General features: G+C 41.2%; 1 protein-coding gene across 2 annotated transcripts in view; it reads right to left on the minus strand.

The window, feature by feature from the left end:
* Nucleotides 1-15,819, minus strand: part of gria3b (glutamate receptor, ionotropic, AMPA 3b) — a 99,344-nt gene that overhangs the window by 16,169 nt on the left and 67,356 nt on the right. For both annotated transcript variants that reach the window (XM_055159368.1, XM_055159369.1), the window contains exons 5-12: nucleotides 12,883-12,936; nucleotides 11,952-12,113; nucleotides 10,690-10,857; nucleotides 10,221-10,325; nucleotides 7,652-7,756; nucleotides 5,854-6,060; nucleotides 3,053-3,426; nucleotides 2,248-2,446 (exon numbers count right to left, since the gene is read on the minus strand). In XM_055159368.1, coding sequence (XP_055015343.1) covers nucleotides 2,248-2,446; nucleotides 3,053-3,426; nucleotides 5,854-6,060; nucleotides 7,652-7,756; nucleotides 10,221-10,325; nucleotides 10,690-10,857; nucleotides 11,952-12,113; nucleotides 12,883-12,936 — 1,374 coding nt within the window. The remainder of the gene's footprint in view (nucleotides 1-2,247; nucleotides 2,447-3,052; nucleotides 3,427-5,853; nucleotides 6,061-7,651; nucleotides 7,757-10,220; nucleotides 10,326-10,689; nucleotides 10,858-11,951; nucleotides 12,114-12,882; nucleotides 12,937-15,819) is intronic.

Consider the following 15,819-nt stretch of genomic DNA (forward strand, 5'->3'; position numbering starts at 1 on the left):
TCTGTCCCCAAAGACGCTTTACACAGCATTATTCATTCATTCATACAGCATTATTCATTCACTCTATACCCTGGTGATGGTAAGCTACTATTGTAGCCACAGCTGCCCTGGGGCACACTGACAGAGGCGCGGCTGCCATGCCACTCGGCGCCATCAGTCCCTCCAACCACCACCATCACTCACACACACACCACTTTCATACTAGGCAATGTGGGTGAAGTGTCTTGCCTAAGGACACAATGATTGAATTGATTGTATTTAACTGACCTTGACTATCAACTGTTTATGGAGACCTATGCAGCATGTTTTGGGTTGATGGGGGAAACCGGAGCACACCCATCCAGACACGGGGAGAAACATGCAAACTCCACACAGAAAGGCCCGGGCGACCCAGGGATCGAACCCAGAGGCATGAGTGCTAGTCACTCAGCCACCGTGCCGTTTTAAAATGTTAGTTCCTGTAACTTCTGTGAGCAGCCTTTCTTATATTTCCAAAGCAACATCCAAAAATAGGGAAAATAAAATAGATTTTCTTCTTTACAAATTCATCTGAACTAAAACTTTGATTAATTGTTTTTGCCTAACCCTACTTTAGAATATATGGTACTTGTTAATTTTGAACATTCAAGGTTTGAAGTTTGACTTGTATGACTAGCAAGACTTTGATTGATAATTCTGAATTCATCTTGCACAACATTTCTTTGTTGAGAAGTTGTGCATAAATCTAAATAAATGTTTAACTCGTCGTCTTTGTCTAAAAACAACTTGAAGTGGATTCTACATTGCGTTGTTGTGAGCTTTTCGACCCAGGGGTTAAAACAAATGAATAGCTCTTTGTGCCAGCAGGCTGCAGCTGTGGAGCATGTGAATTGTTTGTCTCCTGCTGATGAGTAATGAGGGAGAGTGAGATAAAAGAGCGCCATATCGTCTCTCCGTCTTCACACGCAGAGTGCTGTTTCATTAAGTCTTCTACAACTTATTGCTCAGCGAATGCCTGAGATGGGACTGTTAATATTTCTCCTCCAAAACCCAAGCACCGGTGAATTCTCAGCAGAAGGTTGATGACCCCAAAGATACGCGCTGCTGCTTAGGCTGGGCTTCCAGGGCTAATACTTGCTCGCTCTGGATTTTAGTTAATTTATGACTTAATTGCTAGGCAAGTCCCTCATGCCCAGGGACACTTTGTATTGCTTATTTCTTCTTAAACCATCTTCCCCTGCTCTGCTTGACCTGGAGAGCTGCTTTTCATCAGACTATGGCCAGATACCTAATTATATTTCATAGCTGACCTCAGTTTGAGCTCGGTGTTGGGTGCTTTGATTAGCCTCCTGTTTTTCTATCACCTCTGGAGTCTAGCACGTTGTTATCGCGCATTCTGCTGACAGCCCCGGCCGCTTCAAGGTTGCAGACTGCGGTACTGGCACATTAATTCTACAATTATGTCAAAAGAGTTCAAGAACGGCTCTCAGTCAACATCCCTCATTTGGAGCAATCTAACGCAGGTCAATAATGTTGTGATAAAAGGTGGAGTGAAGAGTTATGGCAGGCAGGAGTTTATCAAGGACTTAACACAACCAGGCCAAACTGTGCAGCCCTTTGGATTATTGGCTCTGCATGGTAGGGGCTAATGCGAGTGATGTATAGAAAGTGCAAGGAAAACCTTATTCGGTTGCTTGGGTGTGGTTACATCTAGAGGTGAGCAGATAATAAAAGTATGGATAACATTGTCAATGTTGTTTTGAGGATATGCAAAAATTGAAAACTGGATATATATTGAAAAAATATATACAGCAAAAAGTGCAGATTAAAAATGTAAAAGGGGAAAAAATCCTGTATTAAACTTTAATATAAATGGTATTTCAGCACTTATGTGGGTAATTTTACATGTGTCCAGTACTTAAACCTCACTTAATACATTTTGGATATATCTGAATATTGTCATCTGGAGTCTACTGTTACCTTTATATCAAAATTAGCACTAACTTTTTGGAGCGGCAGTAGAGTGGACCACCTGCCAGATCTGACTACATAGGCCGATATTTCTCTCCATTTGCTTCACCTGTCGCAGCTTGGACACTTCACTGTGGAAGCATTTGACAAGAGCTGTGGTTGACTAACCATCACACATGGCCCTTGACAAAAACACTCCAGCACATGTATTCTTTTCCTCTTACCAGATAACCTTTGTGGACAAATGGTTGCCTTTTATATCCTGTGTGTATGAAGTAGTGTGTTGTGAGTACTCACCCTAAAAAACTCTTTTGTAGACCCTGAGTCTAAAGTGCCATATGCTATCTCAGTCTGCTTGGCCAGATCCTCTGCACTTTCTATGGGAGAGACCATCCTCTCCACTGTGAGGAAGGCAGCCAGGTTAGCCGTGTAGGAGGAGATGATGATGAGGGTGAAGAACCACCACACACCGCCAACGATGCGACCAGACAGAGACCTAAGAGCAGATTGACATGTGCTTCCCATCAGCTGCTAACCACTTGTTTATACATACCACACTTATCTTTCTGGTCTATGTTATAATGTAATGTTATATAATGTATCCTCACCACACACATACCTGGAGTTGTGGTTTGTTTCATTCACAAATTTTTAACACACAAACCCTGCATATTTAGGGTGAGTTCTGTTCTCAAACAGAAAACACTCTGTTCCACTTTGTGATGTCATGTAATACAGCAAGTGCTCCACTGTGTTTTTAAACCACATACACCTTCACTAGAATCATTTGTATGATTTCAGCCCTGGAGTTGCCCATCTCTACTGAGCTAATGATAAAAGCTAGCTAACTTGATAACTGCCACTGCATGACATCACAAGGTGGGGCATTTTGAGCTCTAAGAAATGCAGACAGACTAATTATAAAGGATTTCTCAAACATGTGTGAATGAAACAAAACACAACTCCTGGTAAGTTTTTAATGAGGTGACACCATGGCTTAAAGCTCAGAAGAGTCAATTTTGTGTAATAAGCGACCTTTTATACTACTTACATTTCTTAACAATACTAATAATCATATATATTTTCGAGGGGTTTGCTGTACCTTGGTGAGATGTCACAGCCTTGTTGCATGAAGGCACCCAGGGAGAACCAAAGTGAGTTGAAGATGCCAAAGTCATTAGGAGGGTCTGGAGGAGTCTGAGGGTCTTTAGTCTCATCCTGCTCCTCTAGGTTCCACTCGTACGGACTGAAGCGGCTCACCAGGAACAGAACCACGCTCACCCCGATATAGGCAAATACTATACACATCCAGATCTCATAGGCCAGCGGGTCCAGGAAAGAGAACACTCCCGGCTTGGACTTTTGCGGCTTCTTTATCATAATGGAGATGCCCAAGCTCATAAAGGGCTTGGAAAAGTCTATCACCTCCTCTCGAACCAGTGTAATGGTGAGAGGCGCAACTGCTATATCTGCTCTCTGGAAACAGGGACAGGCACAGCGAGCATTAGACATGACACCTGTTTAGTGAAATGGGAAAATAAAGGGTTATCAAATTGTACATTCATAAAGCTTATAGGCAAGCGAAGGAATGCAGAAGGAGCAGCACGACACGTAGACCACTCAGGCATAGCTTAATGACCACCTGTATAATAACTGTCATTTTCTTATTTTTAGGGAGACTGCACACTTCAGTGATGTAGCTGTGCTGGTTCACTTGTGTCGAAAATAAAAAAGCTTTAGTTCTTTCAGATGTCAGTTGTCATAATGTTATGGCTGAGTGGTGAAAGGCACTATGTAGTGACACTGGCTAAGACTTTTAGATTTACATAACAGTGAAGAAGTGTATTTTGGAGTTTTTAGCTTGAAGGGAAAGAGACAGCTTGGATATACTCCACTAAGGCAGATGGGATCTTGAGTCATCCCTGACCAAATGCTCCTTAATCAGAACTCAAGACGCTACAGAAAGGGTAAAAATATTTCAACTGTCCCCAGTTGCTCAAAAGCTGTTGCACTTCCAGATGCAACAAAAGCCAACCATATGATCATCTCTTAAGTAAACTGAGAAGAATCTGGAGTTTAGATTTGAGGTACAGTACTGAGCAAAAGTGCCCCAAATTTTATAGCTTTCATTACACCTTATTTATCACACACCTTTTAAAAATAGGCAAGTGTCTTGCTCAAGGACACAACAACAGTATGCACAACAGTATAGAACTCCCGGATCTATACCAGAAATTCCTGTGTTTCATAAAAAAATAAATAATAAATAAAAATAAATAATACTGTCATCATGAATGACTGTAATCATTCAGTTACTATCACTTTTCACCAAACTTTTTTCCCCAGTACTGTATCTTCTCTGTACTGTATATAAACAGGAGTTGTGTTGACCGCGTGCCTTTGAGCATTGAGTGGATTTCCCAAACACGTCAAAATCTGGCATAGACCTTGTTCCCTCCAAGCTGTTTCTCTTTATCTCCCTTCTTTGCTCTGCTACTTCAATCACATTGTACTATCAAAATATAGTCATAGAGGTGGGGCCGCATTTTGGAAATCACCAGATTTCTTTGTAATAAGACCAGAAAATAATTAGTCTCATTAAACAATGTTAGTGCTGCTTGTGCTAGTGTCATTAACTAAATGTCGCTGTATTTTAAAGCAGCAGCTAGTGTGTGTAGGATAATTCTTGGCATTGTGCTCTATTGTCATTTTATGTCCAAACAGAGAAAACACTGAATAGAAGAAAATGTGTTTTACAAGGTCAGAGAAACGACAAACTGGCCCAATAAACATGAGTGTTTTCTTTGCCCTGTCAACACAGCAGTGGAAGGGCTATAACCATTTAATCCTTGTGCCGCCGTAAGCAGCACTCAATCAATGGCGAACGAAAGTAAGCAATAAAGAACAGCCTCAGGCCTAACCTTTAAAAGACAACTAAAATCGAATTAATTTACTGGTCAAAAGGTCAAAATGTACAAAACTATTACTCCTGGACCAACTGCTGTAAGATCACAAGACAGGGAGAGATTTGACAGCGATGTGTTTGGGATATTTTCTGCCCTCGCATCTGCGGGGAGTGGACTTTTCCCATTTGAAAGGTAATTTGGTTGCGATCGCACATCAAACCAAGCAATCTCTGTCGCTGATAACTGGGAAATTGAACAGATGAGGAATCCTAACCCCTATGCATTTTGTATTTGGCCCTCTTCAACTATTGTGGCCCTTGACAAGAAGACAGGGCGTCAGTGTAAGGGGAGAGGGGGACATTGGATGGGGGTGGGTGGGGGTATAATTTGGGAATGCGGGAGGTGTTGCGCTCTCTCAGATGTAAAACACGGCGTGACCATTCGCTAATGCACGAGCTACAATCTCTAATGGAGCACAACGCATATGGATCTTGTTGTCACCGACCACAATTTAGCTGTTGATTCGAACGCGAGATTTTCTCAGCTGTGAATTTACAATGTGGCATATCCATCATCATACACATCAAACATGGAAACATAATCACTTCAAAGGCGTACAATCTTTCATTCATCAAAGTGATTAGAGTGTGTTTGCCATATGGACTCATTGTTTGCATGTACCTACCTCTGTTTGGGCTGTAAAAGAGAGAGGCGTTCGAAACTAAGGGGAATTAATTGCAATGAACAGCACTGAGAAATGATTTCATTTTCTCCATCTCGAGATGATCACCAACTCTCTGATGCCTGTGGCCGCACTTGACAAAAATAACTCACAGCAGAGTTTTCTGACACAGTGTTACACTTTGAACTGGACATGAGCTGATGAGTTCAAATGAGTTGGTGATAAGCTTGAGACAGAAAAATGAGATCTCCTCTCATGTTGAAGTTCCTTGCAAACTGTCATGTAATCAGTGAATACAAGGGTCCCAGTACTCACCCCATAGACCAGTTCACCCACCATCCCGTTCCACGTCTTGGTCTCGGGGTCACGGGCTCCATACTTTCCATCCATTACTATAGACAGTTTGTACTTAATTCCAACATGTTTGGCAATCTCAGATGCTAAATCGACGCAGTAGCCTTCATATCTGTCATTCCCCTCCAGATGCATATAATTTTTCTTGTACATCACATAAGGAGCTTCCTGTAGGTTCAAACACACTTGGTTTATTCCGCTGCCATGCCTCGTACTCACATCCAGTCAGTCACTCAGTAATATGCACACATGCCTGCACTTCACTCAAAGAGCTGATTTTACCCAGAGTCATGCAGTCATGCAGATACAAATGATGCCCACAAATGCATAAATATGCAGTGATAAGAGAAACGCAATCAAGTGGTCACACTGCTCTCATCAAAGCCGCTGCAGCCAGACACCAAGCCCAATGCACTCAATCCTTCAGAGCCCAGGGGTGCAACTCCGGCTGAGTTATGGAAGAAAAAGTACAAAGTTTTTGAGAGGAGCAGCACTGTGCAGACTCAATTTGGGATCTGGGCAGGAAGCCATTGGTATGCAAGGTGTGGGTCAGCGCTGAGTGGGTGGGATGGGAATGGGGATGGCTTTCATAAGTAAATGCTAGTGACAGGAGAGGGATCAGAGTGCCCATTGGATCTTAACATAGTCAAGCACATTGGACCAAGGCGTGGTAAATACTGTTCCATTCCAAAGAAAAAAACATAAATAAATAAAAGAAAAGGAGCCATTGTTTGCTGTTAAGGAATGCAAAATACTGCATAAATCAAATAAATAATTAGACTGGGAGAGCAGGAGCGTGCTAGTTATGCTCTTCCTTTCAAAAGGCTGGTGCAGCTTGTCTGTTCTTTCATTGAGCACATAATCATTATGAAACAATAAGGCGCTCAGGAGAGCACGTATCGTCATTACAGCCACACACAATTGGAGTGCATGTAGGAGCAATGGTTTTATTTGTTCTGTGCTGAACGTATCCCTCACCTCGGATCCATTGAGCAGTTCCTTCAAGTTAACACATGTTAACCTTCTGACTGTATTCTCATATGCAGACGCTTAATGTTTCCTGGTGTTATTGAATGTGGCAGCCTTATTCCCTTGAATGCAAATGTAATGTGAGCTCCAAAAATTATTCTACAGTATGTTGTTTTAAAGTGTTTGTTTTCAGTGTCAGATCATTATCCTGCAATCAAATAATTCTATGTAGTGTTACACAAAAACATATACTGTTTGTTTAATGTGGATACAACGTAGAGAAGGTCATACTTCAACGCAGAACAATTAAGAGGGCAATGCAAAATAGACCAAAGAGGCAAGAATCCCTGTCTCCTCCAGCTCCATGGAGAGTTATTTTGCTTTGCCCGTCTGTCAAACCATCTCTTTGTAACTGTGTTCATTCTTCGGCCAGTCTATCCCGATGTCATTGAACATTTACTTGATGAGGAAAGACAGGTCTACTTACGTATGCGTTTGTATGCGTTTGTAATTGATGGAGTCAACCATAATAATTTACCATTATTGTGATGTCACTGCTACGACAGGCCACTGAAGTATGGGAACTCAAAATGCTTTGGCACCCACACTGATACAGTTGAAACACTCTCTCGGAGATCGACTGTTTCAACATGTAGTGAGTGGATGGAAAGCAACACAAAAAAGATGTGGTTCTACCCGCCCAGGACAGAATGTCTCACTCATCAGAATCAACACCATGACCTTGAGTGGCAGAATACGTCAAACATTAAAAACTACACGGAAAGTGTACCATAATAGTAGTGACCACAATCGTTCGATTTTCCACTGAGGAGTCGTTGGAGACCTGCGGGTCCATAATATTAACAAATCGAGTGTATTCGTTCCAGTACCCGATCTGCAAAAAGAAAAGGTTTCATGATACCCCACTGTTTCAAAACATGAACTATAAAAGTCACATGGTTACATAGAAAATGATCACAACAGAAATAAAGACTTTTTAGTTGACATGACCATTCATTTCAATGTTAGGGTTAAACCAGTTGTGCCTTTTATTATTGTACAATTTAGATGTTTGCACTTTGTAATTTAAGGCCTTAACTGTGGTATTCTCTTATAGACTTCACACATCCGTGTTGCAGGCTGAAGTGCCTGCTGTTTTTTTTTTTCTACTGTTTTATAGCAAACTCTTATAGAAAATATCAGAAGGTGTGTAGAGTTTGTGGATTAATCTTGGGCAAAACACAAGCATATGGCAGACTACTTGAGCCCCTCCTATTCCCGGTTTCTTAGGTTTGATGGTAAATAATTGATATGCAGGACTGTGCACTGCATACACATTTAATAATTTAACATAAAATCCCACTGGCTGCAGTTTCTTGTGTGCAGGTTTGCCATTGCTGTTTCTCTGTATTCTGCTGTACTACAGATGCTTAAGTCAAACTAATGTCAAGTGTTTGTTTGCCCATCTGAAATAATGGCTCTGGCTCATGATGAAACGTGTAGCATATTTCACTGCCAATAGTATAACTGTTGCTGGCTCCATTTTCCTTACACACATCTGGTCTGCGTCTTTTTTTTTGCCCTTAGATCTTTAAATGTTTCGGCCAGACAGGTGCACAAAATTGCAGGGATTTTAACCTGCCAAGTGGAGGCGCTAGAAAGCAGCAGACTTATCAACATTCAGCAGTTGTAAATATGGATTGCACAGTTGGTTCACTTGCCGGACTGATAAAAGCCGCTGTGTCTGATAAGGATATTGGGAGAAGAGGTGTGCTATGGAAAGCTGCACCAGAGGCAATAGTCTGATTGTAATTCGAGCTGCTTGGACCCTTATCAAAGTAAGCATCAAATATGACAGTCACAGCTAAGAAACTTCCTCTGACTGCAGCGAGGGGGCTCCGGAGACAAAACTTCTGCCTGCAAAATCTCATTTCTCTGTTTTTCTAACATTCCAGAAAGATTACATTTCAAGTTGTTGTTCCGGATGACCTTATAGTGATGCCATAAATCTGCACTTTATGTCAGCCCTCAGAATTTCAAAAGATTTCGGCTGTAAAAAAAATCTTTGTACTCTATTATGTAATGACGATAGATGGTAAACACATTTTAGGTGAATTAGTATCAGTAAAAAAAAGTTAAAGGTGCATTATGTAACTTTTCTGGTGGAGGGCAAGCCACCTATTTGTCTCTATGGAGATATTTATTGCTTTATCTAGAATATTGAACAGTATGGCATTTCACTTTCTATTTATCCATTCAATTGTGAGATTAAATTTGACCTGGACGTCGCCCTTATGGCATCATCTCCTTGTCTCCATAAAGATGGAACAGTTTAAATGCAACACTACAGAACATTCTAGGCACAGTGATGAAAAGATGACATAGATACATAGTTTATCTTGATATAGAAAAGCAACAATATTGCTATATTTTGCTCCATAGACAAAACAATAAACCATGACATCATAAAATGGTCAGGGTTTATCCAGGACCTAGATTACATCTCCTGGAATACTGTCCTTTTTCTTGTCTCCTCTCTCCCGTGCATCCTCCTTCCTATGTATTCTATACTCTCTCTGTATTTGGCTCTTGGCTGTGAGGACTGAGTGCTACTAATTGAAGTGTGGGCTCACAGGCCTGTGAGGCAGAGGAATAATCACACGTCATATCAGCCCGAGCCCACTCTGATCCAGCTAACGAGAAAATTTGCAGCTGTCTGTTGGAAGTTGGCGAGGCTCTAAAACCAGAGGTCATCATATGTTACTGGTTAAAATGCAAATGTACCAGTGGGAATTACGGTTTTGAAGAGCAGCCAGAGGAATTCTTGGAGCCCCTTTCTACTGTAATTGGTTATTTGAATGGTAATTACTGTCAGGAGAGGACCAAAATTCATAGCTGCCCCGTGGCACAGAAGAGCTCCTCCATCACTCGTTTGATAGGACAGTTTGAGCTATCAGATCTCAGGGCTGCGTATGATTTGTAGGGCTTGTAATACAGTCGGCATAGCTCATCAATGCTGCTACCTCACCAAGGTAGAGCAGGCAATCAGCATTACTCTGCTCTGTCCTTTGAGCCTTGCTTGTCCCATGGCACAAAGAATGACTGCGTAAGTGCTCTGTACTTTAATCAATGGCAGTGCGGGCCTGTTTGAAAATGTCATGCTGTTTTATGAAATACTTGTTAGCCCTCAGCCTTGTTACATATGGCACACAATATTTTCTGTAGTCTTTTTGCTAGTTTTCACTCATCGATCAATACAGGATGGGGAATGTGTCTTCCTAAACCATGGTTGTGTGCTCTTGATAAGGCCTATATAACTGATGTGTTGACAGTTGATGGGGGCTGTCATTCAGACTTACCTTCCTCGGCCCACCTGTCTTCATCTCATAAATGTCTATGGTGTAGTTGGTCCTGCGCCCGTAGTTGTCAAACTGGATATTTCCCGTCATCCCCTGCACTTGCACCTGCCGTGTGGGACAGACAGACACATATAGACATATAGAAGAGCAATCACCCAGTGCATAGAGCTGGTATTAAGGTGCTCTTGTCCATGGAGCTACTGGAGTGAGCAAAAGCTGTTAATCAAATGATGAACTGGATACACTTTAATAAAAGATGTAGTTTTATGGTAATGAGAGGCAGGATTTGAGAGCGCTCCTTCCACAGATATCTGCAGGCGGAGGGAGGAGACCGGCTCCACTGTCACTTTCCATCTTTATCACCCAGCGCGCTCTGCTATCTCTGCTTCACTTCTTCTTCAAGCCTTTCTTTACTTATCAGTCTGCTCCACTCCCTCCCGTCTGTCCTATCCCTCCTCCAGCGTCCTACCGTTTTGAGAGCTCTCTCGATGTCGATGCCTTGGCTCCAGGGTACAGCGGGATTGGCCAGACAGTCCCCGGCGCTGCCTCTCCGGGACACGTCCACACGCTGGCGCCGTAGGTACCGGAACGCCTCTGCGATCACCAGGATGGCATCGTGGGTAAGGGCCGAGGTGTACTGCGGAAGTGGAAACAGCAGTGAGGCTCCAGAAGAACAAGCTGTGAAAATGTGAGGAATCACGTGTGGATGTGAGGCCCCAGGACTCCTCACCAAAATGTAACGCTGCTCATGACTTTTTATAGTTCAGGGCTGTTGGCTGAATATTTCTACTCTTAGGAATTCCAGATGAGAAGTAAAATGTAGGTCAGCTATACATACTTAATATAGTCTGTTCACACATTCCTTATTGGATGTACATTTTAGTATTTTAAGTGTGGAGTTGCTGTACTTTTAAACTAGTTTGCTAAGAAATAATATGGCCATCTACGTGGATATTTTAGTATCTTGGGTGCTCTCTAATATGCCTACTTTTCACTAATGTACAGTTTTAACATAGTACACCAAATTGACTAGATTAAGCACTTTAGATTATTAGATTTAAAAATCTTTATTATCAAACCACTTACAGCATATTTTCCTGGTATGCCACAGTGCCTCCATTTAATAGCACATCTTTAAATGATGTGAGAAAAATGCAGTGTCATCTTGAATGAATTAAAAGAAAGCATAAAAAGGATGGGATGCTTGATTACGGCTCCTTCATATCAGGAGTTGTGTATCTTAAACACTTCACTATAAACTCCATAAAGAGTAGCAGTGAGGCAGAGGAGTAATCTAGTGGTCAAGACCTTTTCTCAAAGTTTTACTGCAGTTTTAGCTGAAGATGAGTGTCCTAATGCAATACGTTATCTCCTACGCTCTTTCCCTTCATGTTATCTTGACCTTTTCCCCGCTCCTGCCTCCAGACGCCCGGCTGTTGACCACTGCACCATGACAAAATCTAATTAAATGCCATTCAAAATCCATTTCTTTCTTGATCATTGTTTAATTAGATGTAAATTGAAGCTGTGATATAACCTCGCCGCGCAGTGCCTATCAATATATTGATTGTTGGGCGGGATGAAACACAAAGCTGTGGAGAGCTGAGGGGTCGTAGGAGGAGAGTGACAAAGGCAAACAAAGGATGAGAGAAGGAGAAGTGATAGAGCCCACTTCAGAGGAGCACGACTTGTATTCTGCATGCACAATGAAAAGCCTCGCTGGCAAAGCACCTTCAGAGGAGTGTTCCGGGCTTCGGGGAATTCTCTTTCATCCAGCCGCTCCCAGCGCTGCATAAACTGTTGTACAATGGGGTTCTCAGGGTTCACTATCTGAAACCCGGAGATGTTGGCTCCACCAGCGAAGACTTTGTCCAGGCTCACATTGGTAAATCCCTGGATGAGACGAAAGAGTTAAAGAGTTATGTTATGAAAGCACTACTCGAGTAACTTGTTCTACTTTGAAGTTGCTTAAATAAAATGAAAGGGAAAGCTCAGCAGAATACTAGAAAGGTCGGCATCGTGTGGTCCTCGGCATTTATAGAGCACTGTAGAACATGTGTGTGCACTTAAAGTCCAGCCGGGCTTCTCTTTGTGCTCCTAATGAAATGATTTCACAACTTTAAAATTTGCTGTCAAATACTTCTGCGTGTCACCAGCTGGACTCATTTTATACTCAGATGGTTGGAAAAAATTACTTAAAATACAGGTGTGGTTAGAAGGCACAGTGCGGCATGCACGACTTTTTGTATAATGATTTCAATGCATTTTAATCTCTTCTATTATGTGTTTATGTGTATTTTGTGTTTAAAATGGACTTGTTTATAATTTGAAATGGATACTAAATCTCAAATACTATTTCCATTCTTTAATATTTGGGTGCGTGTTGCCTTTTCACACAAGAGTACTTCTATTGAGCACTATTGAGCCTTAGTTTGTTATAGTATAAAACTGTTTTTCTTCTACTGCAGGGAAGGTAAACACAGCTGTCAAAAGCAGGTCATTCATCCAATTGTGCATTGATCAGCAAATATCAAACATATCATTTTTCAAGCTCAAGTCTTTAATCTGCTTATTGTGCATGTAATGTTCAAGGCAGGTCCCATCACACACAGCATGGAACAGATCCGGTGTGTCCCTGCGGAATGAGTGGGTTATTACTCACCAGATTGGCCAGAATGTAGTGGTAACCACGGCTGTTCTTCCCCAGGGCCACAACCTAAGGCAGAAAACATCAATACAGTCAACCATCCATGGGAGAACAGAAAGATGCTGGTTTTAAAGGACCAAACACAAAGGTGGAGAGTACTCTTTTACTAGTTCCTTGAGTAACTTTTGTATTTCTTTGAGTCCTTTTCTAGCACCATAACAACTTTTAATCCTACTTGAGTGATGTATTTTAGACTGTAAGAGTACTCTTAATTGAGCAAATATTTTGGTTACTGTTCCCACTGTGAATATGTCAGTTGACAAAAGCTTAATATCAAATGATTTGTACAGATTAAATTTTTCCTGTACCAATCCTTCAGATACGATTTCTCATTTTTGTGGTCTATTCTTTGTAAACTCCAGGTTTTACAATTACACCACAACTTTAAATTATAAATCAGATGTTACATACAGATGGTCACTTGAGTAGCAGTTTCCCCAAATACTTTTACTCTCATTTAAGTATAATATCTGACTATTCTACACACCTCTGACCACACAGACTGTATATTCAGTGTACGTTCAGATCTGTTCTAGCTTGCAACAGCCTTCAGAAGTTCAAAACAAAGAAAACGCAGCCATTGAATAATAAGAAAGGAAAGTTGGCTTCATTAAGGAGAGGTCGATACTTAACTATACAGTATATTTCAATATTTAGCTCACTTGTATCTCTTAAGTACTAGAGTCATGGGCCAACTGTTGGACAGAAGGCATAACAATGAAATCATAAAAAGTTACAGTGAGACGGTGAGATGCGGAGCTTTGAAAATATCACACCTTCGGAGCATAACAGCATGTTTCAACCCACGCAGCCTGTCTGAAAATAGTTGCCGGCGTTCTAAGCATTACTATAATTGTGATACCCGCCATATGCTGTCTTTTATTGGAGATTTTCCCCTTTGTTGTAGTCCACAAATTCATCCAGTTGTCAAGTCTAAATTGGCTTGGCTTTGAGTCTATTACACGCTGGACATGCCCTTCAACTTGTCCTCACAACGTTATTTATGACTTTCCAGTGGGTGCCTTTTTGAACGGTTGCCATACCAAACGTGTCAGCCCTGTCTTGCTTTATTATTATTATTTTTTTTCACGTGAGATTTTCCAAACATGAGTTTACAGCAAAATCAACATGTTTGTGCATGATCTGGCTCCAACTCAAACACTGTCAGTTTGTCATGAGTTCGTGTGAGCTTTGTATTTGTTCTGTGGGTTCCTAATGAAGACGGAGAGAACTTTGTGTGATAGTAGCAAACAATTATCCTGGCACGAGCTGCAGATGATTCATATTCACTTGTCTCCTCTTTTGGACATTAGGGGGTGCCTCGTAAATAGGCCTTCACACTGTTTCTTCTCCAGTAGTGGCACATGAGGGAAGCACAAACACATCAGGGCTTATTCATTCATGCTAGCACGGCGCTTCGGAGGGTCATCATTCTCTGACAGCCTCCTCGTCATTAAAGCGTTACTCTTGGAGCGCAGCGGGGGGCACTGCGCCGGGAAGAAACCAAAGAAAGGCAACTGAAAACAAAAGGAAAATGAGCTGATTATGATTCTGAACTAGCAGGAGTTTGACTTTTAGGAGCCATCAATCAGCAACTAATGAGTAAGTGACAAAATGCCATGCAAACAGAAATCCTTCCAGCACTATAGCAGTAGTGAGGGCTTGACATGCTAGGTGTACTCAACAGGCTTATAACTTAATAATAATAATAAAAGTATTAAAGGGAAAGATGAAAAGGATCCATATTACACTATTTTCTGATTTATGTTATAATGTTGTTTCCTCATCACAAACATATCTGGGTTTGTGTTTTGTTTCATTTACACATGTTGGATGAGTTATTTTCTCAAACAGGAAACTCTCTATTCCACCTTGTGATGTCATGTGGTAATACAGGAAGTGCTTCACTATGTTTTTAAACTCCATACATCTGCACTATAGAAGCACTTGGATAATTTCAGCCCTCAAATTTCCAATCTCTACTGAACAAACGGTAAAAGGTAGCTGTTAATCATCAAAACTACCACTTCATGACGTCACAAGTTGGGACAGAGCATTTTGAGCTTTCGAGATGTAGACAACTAATAATAAGGGATTACTAAAATGTGTGTGTCAATGAAACAAAACACAACTCCGGGTGTGTTTTTGATGAAGTAACAACATTTCAATATGAATTAAAGCTCACAAGAGTCAATTTCATGTAATATTGGACCTTTAAAGTAATAATATGAACTTTTATTTACATTCCACCACAATGTTTTCAGAAAGGACCTTGACCTGGCTAAAGTGCCCCTCACACCTGCTTGTAGCCAGGCAACCAGTCCCTGTGCTACTAACAACCAACCAACCTGGCAACGCCTACGAGCCACAACCTCAGGACAGAACACAGCATGGCAGCAATGACAAGCATTTTCTGGCACTAATTTTCTCTTAATTAGCTCTGCCATCCAATAAAGCATAGCCGATAAGAACATGTTCAGATAATTTTTGCTCTTTAGTAGAAATAATACATGGCCTATAGCGCTTTGTGATAGAAATCTGTATTGACAAAATGTTCATTTGTGTTCAAAGAGATGCAACACTTTTCAAGCAATAAAATGCTATTGTGAGGAGTAATGCTTGGTCAGTAAACATAGGAAATGTAATATAACACTTTGAGGCTCTTTCACTTACGGAAATCAGCTCTGACTTTGGCTCACAGCTGTATAAGGAAAGGCTACTTTTTAACATTCTGGCTAGAATAATGAATTGGCTCGGTCGTTTGGCATAAACACGGAAAAAACACAGTAAAAGGTAAAATTAATATTATACCTTTGTTTGTGTAAAATGTTTTTGTGCTAGCTGGCAGCATTATGCAAATGTTCACAAGTCACACTCTGATTTGGTTCTGCA

The sequence above is a fragment of the Boleophthalmus pectinirostris genome, unplaced genomic scaffold (genome assembly GCF_026225935.1).
Source record: "Boleophthalmus pectinirostris isolate CB_2022bp ecotype Guang Dong unplaced genomic scaffold, ASM2622593v1 HiC_scaffold_23, whole genome shotgun sequence".
Lineage (NCBI taxonomy): Eukaryota > Metazoa > Chordata > Actinopteri > Gobiiformes > Gobiidae > Boleophthalmus > Boleophthalmus pectinirostris.